The sequence below is a fragment of the Castor canadensis genome, chromosome 5 (assembly GCF_047511655.1).
Source record: "Castor canadensis chromosome 5, mCasCan1.hap1v2, whole genome shotgun sequence".
NCBI classification, from domain to species: domain Eukaryota; kingdom Metazoa; phylum Chordata; class Mammalia; order Rodentia; family Castoridae; genus Castor; species Castor canadensis.
This window is the reverse complement of record NC_133390.1, coordinates 167151921-167164973: the sequence shown is the minus strand read 5'-3', so window position 1 is coordinate 167164973 and position 13053 is coordinate 167151921. Positions and strand designations below refer to the sequence as shown.

Below are 13053 nucleotides of genomic sequence, written 5' to 3'. Positions count from 1 at the left end.
CCTTGGGCTCAGGAGACTCAGGTCCCAGTCCTGGCTCTGCCACTGACTCCCTGAATGACCTTGAGCACATCTGTGGCCTCTCTAGGTTTCAGAGAGTTCAGTAATTATTGTGTTAGCCTCATGGGAGCTGGTAGGACCAGGTCATGGGGAAGTAGCATGCTGTAGTGGACAGTGGTAGGCAAGTTGAAGCCATGTTCCTATGTCACAGAAGAAAAGGGGAAGGCTCAGGAGGTTATAGGACTTGCGCATGGGGCGCTTCATAGGAGGGTCATAAGGAAGAGATGAGATACATCTGCAAAGGACAGGGCCTGGGCAGGGGGCTCTTGGTATCATTTGCTGAAATGTGCTTGAAGGGACCAGAGACATTACAGACAGGTTCAAAGCCAGGGCTCAGCAGTCAGACAACAGTGGCTTGTGGCTCATTTTTGCAGCTTAGTTACCATGTACCTTTGGGAAAGTTATTTCCTCTCTAAGGCCAGTTTCTTTGTCTGCAGAAAGGGGTTAGTAACAGTGCAGGCCACTGACAGAGTAGTTGTGAGGAGTAAATGAGTTAATATACAGAAAGCACTGGAATCTTTCACTATTATTATTGTCTGTTGTTAATTAAGTCACTGTTAGTTGGCTATTTTGTTGGTTGGGGTCAGTTGCATTCTAGAGCATATCCTGAGCTACTCCAAATACAGTCTAAAGTGCATCTTGCAAAGTGAGCCCTGAGCAAATGTTGGCTGTGGTAGTTTGGGAGGTGGGGGTTGAGTCCAGTTGAGGAGGAATCAGGGGTTTGGAGGATGCTAGGTCCAACTGTGTGGGCAATCTTGCCTTCCTGGAAGGGGATGAGTCTTTGTGGAGGCCAGCCAAGTACTGTCACCATGCCTAACACCTGTTTGAGGAAGGGGCGGGGACATTGAAATGTGGTTAGCCTCTTCCTTGTTCTGCAGGTATTTTGGGTACTTTTCAGATGCTAGGCTCTGAAAAGGAAAGGAGTATGACTGTCCTCCCTTCTCCCCCACCCCCTGAACTTCTGCCAGCCCAGCAGGGGCTTGCAGGGGAGCCAGCCTCACTTGAGCAGCCCTACCAGGTTACAGCTCCTAACACCACTGGGGACACCCAACCATGCATTGGGTCCCCAGGCATATGTGTTTCTTTAACCTGTTCAGGCCTGCTCCCATATGAATTTTCATTTCAACAAATGTATTCGAGCACCTCTAGTGTGCCAGGCAACTGGGATGAGCACTGTAGAGACCCTGCCCTCCATGAACTTCCACAGTAGGGCACTGACTAGTAGGGTACTACTAGTGTCATAAGAGCTGCAAAGGATGGGTATAGGAAGCTTTGGAAATGCTATGTTCAGCCAGGTGCAGTGGCTCATGCCTGTAATCCTAGCTACTCAGGAGGCGACCAAGAGGATTGCAATTTGAGGCCAGCCTGAGCAAAAAGTTAACAAGACCTCATCACAACAAAACAAACTGGGAATGGTGTTGTATGCCTGTTGTTCCAGGTAAGAGGAAAACTGTAGGTAGGAGGCCATGCTGGGAAGAAAGCAAGACAATGTCTGAAAAATAACCTAAAGCAAAAGGGGCTAGAGGCATAGCTCAAGTGGTAGAGCACTTGTCTAGCAAGCATAGGCCTTAAACTCAAACCCTAGTGTTTAAAAAAAAACAATAAACCAACAAAAAAGTGCTGTATTCCCAACCAGGTCTTGGGGATGAAGAAAGAGTGTGTACAATTCAGGCCTCTCTCAGTGAGGATGCCATGGGCAGGCTCCAGGTTACATGATACCACCAGACAGCATCTTCAACCCTTGCTATTCACTGTGGTCCACAGGGTTCATGGGAGTCTGTTAGAAATGCACAATCCCAGGCTCCACCCCAGGCCCCTGGTCAGAATCTGCATTCTAACAAGATCCCCAGGTAGTTTGTGTGTTTCTTAAGGTGGAGGAGAGGCCCTGGCTAAGTGGTGGTGGTGGCCAGAGCCAACCCTGTAGAGAACCCTGTGTGCAGTCACTCACCAAGTGCCTCATTTAATTCTCATGACAGCCTGATGGGGGCAGGAATGTTAATGTATCCATTTTACAGATGAGGGAATGAAAGGGTAACTTGCCCCAAGTCACCCAGTGAGCAAGTAGCTGAGCCTGGATTCAAGTCCAGCCACTTGCCCTTAACATTTACACTCACTTGTTCTCACGTTTAATGGTTGCATCTGTGAAGATTTCTGGAGGTTGATGCTTCCAGGATGGTTTGGTGGCTTGATGATGCCATCAAGAACCAGTCCCTTCACATCTTTCCCCTCTGCAGAACTCAGAATGTTAGACCATCATGATTCAGCCTCTGGGGTTAGGGAAGGGCTTTCTTTTCTGATAAGGATGGACAGGCAATCAGCAAAGTTCCCACCCCAGCAGAACAGTCCCATCTCACCCAGACAAAAGGCAGGGGGGCTAGAGTTCAAATTTGCTGAGAAAGACTCTGAGGACAGTCAGTACCTCCCTACATACATGCATACTACCTGCCTTCATACTACCTGCCATTAGTCCTGAGGTGCTTCCTGTCTGCCTTAGTTTGGGTTTTCCCAGAACCAGAGCTGAGACATGGATTCAAGTGGAAGTAGTTCACTTGGAAAGTGATTCTGGAAAATAATGGCAGAGGAGTATATATGAGAGACAGGGCAGGAGAGGCATGCAGTGAAACATGCTGGAGGAAGCCAGCCTCTACTGTGGACAGCTTAGTCCTGATGGGGAACCCTGGAAGGCAGTGTGGAACATCATCTGGGAGTTATCTATCAGCAAATGAGAGACCAGAGGTATTTACACTCCAGCTCTTCTCAATTACTGACTCATGGCTGCTTCCTGTTACATCTCTTGCCTTCTTGCAGTAACATGGGCCAGGAGCTAAAGAAGTTCTTCAGGGGCCAGAGAAACTTAGGCAAGGAACACAGGGGCTGCCATTAGAAGTCACAATTACTGACTAGTAAGTAAGGGGTGGGAGGATGGACCAGCAGAGCCTACTACACAGTGCAAAGAACTCCCATCTCCCAGCTGCCCAAACTGGAAACCTGGGATTTCTCCTGGACTGCTTCCCTTGCTTGTGCTCATTATCCAATCCACAATTGACTCACTCATTGTACTCTTAAGTATCTCTTGAACCCATCCTTTTCTTCCCATCCCTATCCATGAGTTGAGGCCACCCATCACTCTTGTCTGGACATCAGCAAGTCTCCATTTTGATCCATACTCCATAGCGTGTCACCCAGCACTTATTTTCTCTGACCTCTCCCAGATTCTCTCAGTCCCCAGCCATGTGCCCCCATCTACCACCCTGAACCTGCTGTACTCCCCTGCCTCACCTCAGGGCTCTGCACCCATGGCTCCTTCTACTTGGCACTCCATCTTCTGCCCATACTCCCTCTTTAACCTCTGACCATTCCCCCTCCAGATTTCAGCTAAGAACTGGCACGTAGGCTTTGGTTCATGTGCCAACTTCAGTTAATTGATAGTAACTCCCTGGAGTACTGTGTTGAGAGCCACGTCCAGGCGTGGTGGGGGTGCCAAAGTTGATTAGCAATGTCTGCCCTGACATGAGTGGGGAAAGTGGAATGGCACAGGTCTACTATGCCTCTGGCTAGGCCATCAGCTTCCATGGGTCCTTGCCTTCCATCTCCCCCCACCATAGCACTCTCCACTTTCTATCATAATTGTCACCTGTGTGTCCACTAGACAACTGAGCTGGCCTACAGTTGGTGCTCTCCAAGTTTTGATGATTAGCTGTGTACAAACAGAAACCCATACACATTCCACTCTTTCCTTCATCACACAAAATTCAGGGTCTTAGCATCCTCTCTGTCTGCTGGCAGCTCAGCTGGCTCCCAGCATCCACCTGCTTCTTTCCTCTGCCCATTGTTGTCCTGAGGTGTCTGGGTCATCAGCAGCCAGGCCTCTGGGTGTCTGGGTCACTGTGCCCACAGCTCAGGAAAGCAGATTTCGAGCCAATGGCAGGGCTACCGTATCCCAGGCTCAAGGTCATATGTACACCAAGGCTGTTTCCTGATCACAAGAGGCCCAGGAGGCCAGTAGTTGATCAGAACCCCCTTGCCTTCCACCTCTGCTGTTGAACAGTCGTCATGGGACTGATGTGGCCATGGGCTAGAAGATGGAGGTTGTTTTATCTTGTTTTATAAGTACTAGTATTTATTGAGAATTTGACTGTGCTAGACTCTGTCCTAAGGAGTTTTATCTTGTTCCATACTTACAGTAGCACCAAGGATTAGAGTATTGTTATTTACTCTTGTTTTTCTGAAAAGGAAACCAAGGCCCAGAAAGAAGTGTGTGTCTCCATGACTACAGAGTGATGGAGGCAGGATGTGAACCCAGGCCTGACTGACCCCAGAGCTCAACTACAACTTCTTCTGCTCTGCTCTGGAACAGGTCAGGGCCCTCCGTGGTACTGGAGGCAGTACCCTCAGCCCTCTGTATCCCAGGCTTCCACATCAATGGATTCAGCCAACCTCGGGTGGAAAATATTTGGAAAAAAAATTGTCTCTGTACTGAATGTGTACACTTTTTCTTGTCAGTATCCCTAAGCTGTGCAGTAACCGGTATTTGCATAGACTGTACACTATGTTAGGTAATACAAATGACCTAGAGATGAACTAAGTATACAGGAGGAATTGCACAGGTTATATGCAAATACTATGCCATTTTATTTAAGGGATTTGAGCGCCCCTTGGTTTTGGTATCAGAGGGAAGTCCTGGGACCAACACCCAGGAGATACCAAAGGTCAGCTGCATGTCATAGTGGTAAGATGGTGAACTCTGGAGCCAGGTCCCTGGGGTTCAAATCCAAAGTCTGTCACTTCCTAGCAGAGTGATCTCGGTTGGATTACTAACAGCTCTATGCCTTGGTTTACCCTTCTGTAAAATGACTATCAAAAGTGTCTAGATTTTTTAGACTTGAGGGAATTAAAGAGTTAACATCGATAACTTACGACTAGTAGTGCTTGGTTCATAACAAGTATTTTGGTAAATAAAAACTAAGTCCCTGGCTCCATTCCCACAAGCTACACTCCTGTGAAGGGGGAGCCAGGATTGTGTGATACGGTGGATCCTGGCTTACAGTCAATTCTGCTACAGTGCTGGTTTTGAAAACTAGAATTTGTTCCAACACAATTGAAGTATTAGGGAACAATTTGACCATAACATGAATTTCACATTTGCTCAGTCAGACGCAATTTCACCATGAGAAACACTGGGTGATTGCAGAGAGCTGTTGCTTTCTGGGAATCCACACAACCCCAAACTGCTAATGTACCCTCAGTTTACTAGGTGTTAGGAGATATACTAGGAGTATACATTATGGTACACTTTTTTCTGTGTAGGTTCAGACAGCCCCTCCTTACTATTTTACAGTGATTCATAGGCTGAAACCCTTTGCCCTCTTCCAGAGCAAACTTGGGTTTTTCAAGATAAGGCACCATGTTTGATATAATATTTATGCATCATTTAACATGTGTAAAACATTTAACATGTATAAAACAGTGCTGCCATATTTGTTTGGTTCCATTCCTCCCCCTTTCTTTTTTTTTGAGTGGTACTAGAGTTTGAACTCAGAGCCTTATGCTTGCTAGGCAGCTGCATAGCACCTTTTTTTTTTGTCTTTTTTGTGACACTGACCCTATTTTCTCCACACGCTATGATCTTCACTGCAGGATTTCACACTGCATGGCAATTTTTAGGACTATATGTTTTGCCTTGCAGCAGGATCGATGTATGTACAGCAAGTCTGTGGAAAGGTGGTGGGACAGATGGACATATGGGAGGGGTGAATAAATAGGAACCCCTGAACCCCTAGAACCTTTTAGAACCACATAGCCTATAATCACCACGAGGACTGTGCAACCTTTTAATGTCTGGCGCCACCAAAACAGATGATCCATATGGAAAAAGAAAATGAAGTTGAACCTGCAAATAACCCAATTACTTCTTTAACCATCAAGAGCACAGAAGCGCCAGGGGACAGCCCCAGCTCAAAGGTTAATAATAAAAGCCAAATGCATTTTAGCTCCACAAACAAAACTAACAGGATTTGATGCAGGAAATCTCATTTCACCATTACCACAAAATAAAAGGCCAGCAGAACACGGGTGTAATCCAGTTTCAGGGCTCTGCCTCTGTTCACATGGCACCTGTCCCCAGAGGAACAAGCTGCTACTGCCCTCTCCCTGTGTCCCCAGATGACCTGGGCTTGGCTACAACATCCAGATTCTGGCCTGCCTAACAGGTCTGGAACCAGAAATGCCATGAAAACACCAAGGAGAAGAAGCTATCACAGGCCAGGCAGCAGGGACCAGCAAGGCCTGGCATGGCCCACCTTGATTCATTCAGGAGATGCTTTGCTGAGCCTGAGTTCCCTCACTGGTTGTCTCCAGCCATCCAGCACAATCAGTGTTCATTCCCATTTGATATGGGAGGAAACGGCAGCTTAGAGAGGTTATAAAGACTTGCCCCAGATGGCACAGCACTGGAGTCCAGGGTCTATGTTATGCCACAGTCCAATCTTAATCATGTCCTTTCTTCTTGCAGGTTGAGACCAGCTGAGGGTTTGGCAGTGAACATTTATTGAACTCCTGTTGCATATAAATACTGTTCTTATAGTAGCATATATGTGGTACTTCACAATGCAGCATAATTTCATATTCCCTTGCTAATGGGTCCTGTAAGCAGAGGGGTTTTTGGTTTGGTTTGGGGTCTTTTTTTTTTTTTTTTTTTTTGGTACTGGGGTTTAAACTCAGTAGGCAAGCATACTACCACTTAAGCCATGACCCAAGACTTTTTACTTTAGTTTATTTTTCAAATAGGGTCTCCTGCTTTTGCTGCAGTCCTAAATCTGCCTCATGAGTAGCTGTGATTATAGGTATGTACCACCACACCTGGCCCTAAGAAGAGAGTTTTGAAACATTTAGAACATGGCACAGGCACTGGCCACCTAAATAGCTCTCCGTATTGTCCACAAGATGGTGTGATCTTGTTGACAGGTAAGAACACTGACTAAAAGGCAGTGACAATAGCAACTTGTCAGAGGTTACTCTGAAGCAGTGGCCAGGAAGGCATAGAGCCAGGCCTGATTTTGTAGCCTCTGCCTTTTTTTCCTACTCCAGGAAAGACTCCAACGTGAAGTTGGGTCTTGGACTCAGTTGGTCCTCTGGCCAGGAGGGACCAACCACACCATTCCTTCTTTCTCAACCCCAAAGAAAAAGTGATCACTTGCTCAGGGTTTCCGGGGCGTCAGCCTGGCTCCTTGGCAGCCAGCGAGGCACCCTGGGATGGGAAATCAGGCAGCCGCCCAGATATTAGAAACAATTACTGCTAATTACCAGGCCTGCCAGTTCCCCATTGTCTGCTCACATCCCACTAGGAACTGAGGAGTAGACAATGGTGATATTGGAGGAAACTTTCAATTTTGGGCTGTACAAGGCCTTGCTGTGCCTTGGAGGCTGGGCTCCTTTCCATGCCTGGAAACCCACAAGGCCCCTGCCATCTCTCTGGCTTTTTGCAGACCATACCCTCCTTACAAAGTGGGTGCTAGACCTCCCAGAGGGCTGGGAGAGTGAGGCGGAGACCCAGTAGTGTGGAGGAAAGGCCATGTCCAAGCTATGCATCTAGTGTTGGCCTCCACGCTGTTAATTAAGGGTCTTTGGTTTTATAAGAATAATGAGTACACATTTCAGTCCCCACACATTTAAGTGACTATTTTTTCATACTTTCTCTATAAAAAATATACTGTTGCTGAATTAAGATAATAGCCACAGAAACTCAGCTGCCTGGGTTCCAATGATGCTCAGCTTCTGTCTTGGTTTTGCTTCTTCCAGAAGCTGACCCAGACTCAAAGACTCAGGCAGAAATAGATTATTTGAGAGGTGATCCCAGGAATCAGCAGTGTGGGAACAGAGAGGAATGAGATGAGAAAGGAGGGGCTAGTATAGGACATCATCATACCTGTGAGCACTGCCACAACTGTGGGCAGCTGGAGTTTGGGGAGACTGTTAGACATGCCACCAAGTTATCCCAGCTACATACCACTCACAGTTTGTCACTGGTTGGGAGCTTCCAGCCTGCACTGTGCATAGGCAGAAAGTGCTGTCATGGCCAAGAAGCCCTTGGGCCACGTGGCCAATGTGACTGTGTAGCCCAGCATGTAGAAAGGCATGCTTGGGGGGACGAGGTGGGCTTCACATTGACTGTATGACTTGGGCAGTTGCTAACCTCTCCAGCTAATCTATCAAATGCGCCCAAGAATAGAATCATTCTCGGGTGGATGTCTGAAATGAATCCAACTGTCCTGGGGAAGTTTATATGCAGAGAATCCTTGCAAATCCATGGGTTCTGCATTTGTGGATTAAACCAACCAAGGATCAAAGATATTTAGAAAAGAGATTTTAGAAAGTTCCAAAAAGCAGAACTTGCCACATGACAAGCACTATGCCAAATGATGCAAACACAGTGGTGCCTAACACACCCTAACTCCCACCATTCCAGACTCCCAGGCCCTCTCTGGCTTGAGCACTTTTTGCCTTTGACTTTTTCATGTTCTCTGTAGTAGTTGGGTCTACACTGTTTACATCTGTACTGAGCATGAACAGACTTTCTTGTCATTATTTCCTAAATAATACATAGCACTGCATTGTATTATACATTATAGGTAATCTAGAGCTGATTAAAGTATACAGAAGGATACACATAGGTTATATGTATATATGACATCATTTTAGTATCTGAGGGATTCACAAGCCCATGGATTTTGGTGTCTAGGGGGTCCTAGGGTCCACTCCCCTGTGGATACCGAGGAACAACTGATTTGGTAAGAGGTGTAGGCACCTACCACACTAGTATGGGAGCCAGCATCCACACACTCAGTTTCTTTGTTTTTTTTTTCAGTAGCATTTATCAACTTCTAACACACTGTACAATTATTGATATTTTCCTCCACTAGAAGCTAAGTGCATAACAGTAGAAATCTCTCCCTGGCCTGTGTGCTGATACAGTCTATGTCCAGAACAGTGCCTGACACATGTATGTGTTCAGTAAACATTCGCCCAATGAGTGAATCAAACAGCTGTAATGCCTGGTGTACCCAAGGAGCTCTCAGTGTGGGTTGGTATGAACAGCACTGGCTGTTAGTACCGTGCTGCCATGGAGGTAGTGGATGTGGCCCGTAGGCATCACTCATTATTCCAGTGTCTTCTGGAACGTAGCCATTGCTATGTGCTCCTTGTTCATTGTTTCTCTGGTCTCAGCTACTTCTCTTTGCCCAGACCAACAGCCTTCATGTATCTATTCCTCTCTGGGGTGTGGAGGGACATATACAGCCTCCAAGACTCTCCCAGGGTTACTTGAGAAGACACTCAGGAGACATTTGTTTATTTATTTATTTTGACAGCACTGGGGTTTGAACTCAGGGCCTCACTCTTGCTAGGCAGGCACTCTACCACTTGAGCTACTCCACCAGCCGTCCTCCATTTCTGCAAAGCATTATGCCCTTTCCTCAGCTCTACCCACTAAGAGTGGTGGCATAAGCCCCTCTGCTTTCAGATCCCAAGGTTTTCTCTGATCCTTCAACACCACCAGCTCACCTGGAGACCAGGACGTGCCTAAGGACCCCCAGCATCTCAGCTCATACCCTCTCGTCACCTGACTTCCTTTGCTCTCCCAGGCTGGGCCTCTGTTTGGGGGCATGACAGCCTAGCTTTGGACCTATCTTTCTAAGTCTGTTAGATTTGAAAGTGAAAAGTCAAGAAGCTGAGTCTCAGTCTCTGCACCCTACTAGGTTATCCATCCTCTGAAGCAGTAAGACATCAGACTCCCCGCTACTGGCTGCATAGAGGCTCTGGGCAGGGGTAGTAGGAAATCATGACAGTGAAAAGCACTGGGGCTAGAGACTGTCCAGTTATGCTTCTGCCCTTGGCTTTGCAGGGTCTATTAGCTGTGCTGGGGCACCTCATGCGGTCAAGAGAAGACCTGAGCTGTCAGGGATGGGTAGCTAATAGAGTCTATGAGCTCTTTGCAAGGGCAGGTCATCACATGGTCACTCCTCAGTTTTTAGTCTCCAGGATTGTCCCTTTTACTTCCTGGAGGGTCTTTGATCTCGCTTGGGTCAGGCATCTGTCCCTGGATCCATCAACTCTGACCAGGAGTCAGGGTTGCCATCTGAATAGCAGTGGAAGACAAAAAGCCAACCTCCTATAGTTGTGGTGAGGATCATATGAGGAATGGGTTGCAAGTACCTTGTTCCTAAAGTACCAGCAGGCAGAGTACTTGGAGCTTCACCTCACTCCATACTCACAAGAGACTCTGGAGTAGGGAATGTCACCAGTTTAGAGATAAAACAGGCCAGGGAAGCTAATTGAAATTGGCTTAAGCAAAATAATAATAGTTGTTGATGTACATAACCAAAAGGAGATGAAATAACCTCTTGATCCAGAGCTTGATACCAGTCCGATAGCTTCATCCTTAGGTTCCCCATTACCAGAAGTTCCAGCTATATGTCTCAGGCCCAAGTCTGATGGGAAAAAAGAGCATCACACTCCCCAGAGTTCACACAAAGCTTCCAGACCAGATTCTTGTCGGCCACACTGGGCCACATGCCTGTCTTTGAGCCAGTTCCTATCCAAGGGAATGGAAGGCCTTCATTGGCTAGCTAAGCTGCAGGACAGCCCTGGTCTGCTCCTCCCTGCTGCAGTCACATGCCATTGGGAGGGGTCCCCAAAGGAAATATAAGGTCTGTTACCAAAGGAAGGGGACAAGGAAATCAAGCTGCCAAGCAATGGTGACAATAGCACACCTAGGGAGTTCCAAACTGCTGTCCAGGATGTCAAACTTTCATGTTACAGGTGATTGTCTGAGCCTTTCGTTAAACTGCAAGTTCTGGTTCAGCAGCTGGGGGCGGAGTCAAGTGCAGTGGGATTCAAATTAGTTCCAGGTGATACTGATGCTGCTGGCCTTTCCACCACACTAAGGAATGTGACCCAGTACTTAGCGAATCCTATCTCCCATGATTCTTTCAGCCATCCCAAGAGATACAGTCAGGACAGCAACCCAGCTTAGAGGTTGGGTGGTGGATGGTCAAGGATTGCCGTGGAAAGAGGGGTGCTCTGGATCTACTTGTCAGAGTTCGGTTGGTCCTAGGGAACATTGTCTCATTTCTTCTTCTCTCAGCCTTAACTATGGAGGAGTTTGCCTAGCATCGGATGCCCAGTTCAGTGACTTCCTGGGCAGCATGGGGCCAGCACAGTTTGTGGGCCGCCAGACCCTGGCTACCACACCCATGGGTAAGTGTTCTGAGGCCTGCTCCAAATGGACAGGGGCAGAGGTCCCACCAGAAGCCCACATGTCTCCCTTCTTCCCCATTGCCTGTTGGCTACATGCTCTGAGCACCCAGCCCAGAGCCTGGTACACACTGCCAAGCCGTTGGCAGAGCTCTGGCCCAGGTATGAGAGTTGGTTCTGGTTTTGTTTGGGCTGGGAGCTTAGTAAGGGGTTCCTCCTTACTCTCAGTGGAGGAACTAGTGCCTGCCTGCACTTCCGAGCCATTTCCCAGTCTTATCTCCCGGTCTTCTTGCAGGGGATGTGGAGATTGGCTTGCAGGAGCGCAACGGTCAGCTGGAAGTGGACATCATCCAGGCTCGAGGACTGACAGCCAAGCCAGGCTCTAAGACACTGCCAGGTGAGGGGGCTGCACTCCCCTCTGCAAGTCAGTGGTGGAGGTTAGAGAAGACATCCTGAGGGGCATCTAAGGACTAGAAGAGAGAAAATGGGTCCCAACCATGGGGGCAACTCTAGTCCCAACTCTGGTATCTTACATGGAGCTGATGGTTTAAGGTTTGTCTGGGAACCCAGTTGAGATTGTTTGCCAACCTTGTCAACCCCCCACCAAACTGAGCTCCTGAAAAGCAGGGCATCTTTCCTGCTTATTGTCATACCCCAATGTCTAGTGGGGTACTTCTGGGCAGTGGTACTCAAGCATTTGTTGAGTGAGTGGTCAGCCAAGAAATGTGCAAGGCAGGGGTTGGGGCAAGTCCTGGACTGAGAGAGGAAACAAAATGAGCAAGGGAAGAGGGAAGCAAACAGAAACACCAGAGGAGATACAGCAGGCCTTCTCAACCCTGGCTGCTCCTGTCACTGACCCCACTTGCCCATGCCTCATCCTTGCCCCTGGAGGTATTTATCCTTCCTGGCAGTGGTGGGCCCTCTCATGTGCCCTTTGCCCACGATTTGAGGGACCAGCCTAGAACTCCACCACTGGCTTTTGTCTCCAGCGGCCTATATCAAGGCTTACCTGCTGGAAAATGGTGTCTGCATTGCCAAGAAGAAGACCAAAGTCGCTCGCAAGTCACTGGACCCGCTGTACAACCAGGTGCTGCTGTTTCCTGAGAGTCCCCAGGGCAAAGTCCTGCAGGTAAAGGACAATGTGTATGTAGGGGGTGGGGTGAGAGGGGTACCAGAGTCGGGGGTGTCTTTTGGAGGGTCTCTCCTGGAGGAAGTGAAGCACTCTGGCTGACCTGCATCAACAACTTCCTGTGCCACTATGAGCAAACTTCCTTCTGGGCCTCAGCTTTTTCCTGTGCAAAGTAGGGTACCGAGGGCACCTCCCTGATAGTATCACTGTGGCCATGGGGTGTGTGCTTGTGTAAAAAGAGTACCCACCAGCTTGGCCTGCAGTAAGTGCTCTACAAATGGCTGTCATTGTCAACAACCTCTGTAGCCAGGGGCCTGGGCCATAGTGGTAACAGCTGGGAACCTGTTGAGAGGGACTTGTTTCCAGACATTCAGAGGACCCCGATGGCCACTCAGGCTGGAGCTAAAGCACTGCCATCATGGGGCAGGGAGGGCAATGCCCAAGGGAGCCTGTGCCCACTCTCTCAGCTGCTGCCTGGTCACCTCTGTCTGATCTTCAGTCCTTACATCCAGCCAAGAGATGGCAAAGCAATGCAGTCACCCAAACGGGGTCTTTGGCCAAACTGGGAAGCCAAGGTCCCATCTAGGGCAGAGATTTTCAGCCTGTGGGCTGAGATC

The 13053-nt window shown here is 48.2% G+C and overlaps 1 protein-coding gene across 2 annotated transcripts in view; it reads left to right on the top strand.

Annotated features, from left to right (window-relative positions):
• The window catches only part of Rims4 (regulating synaptic membrane exocytosis 4), a 58236-nt gene that overhangs the window by 40271 nt on the left and 4912 nt on the right, over positions 1 to 13053 (top strand). For both annotated transcript variants that reach the window (XM_020154574.2, XM_020154525.2), the window contains exons 3-5: positions 11198 to 11310; positions 11603 to 11704; positions 12297 to 12436. In XM_020154574.2, the coding sequence (XP_020010163.1) occupies positions 11198 to 11310; positions 11603 to 11704; positions 12297 to 12436 (355 nt within the window). The remainder of the gene's footprint in view (positions 1 to 11197; positions 11311 to 11602; positions 11705 to 12296; positions 12437 to 13053) is intronic.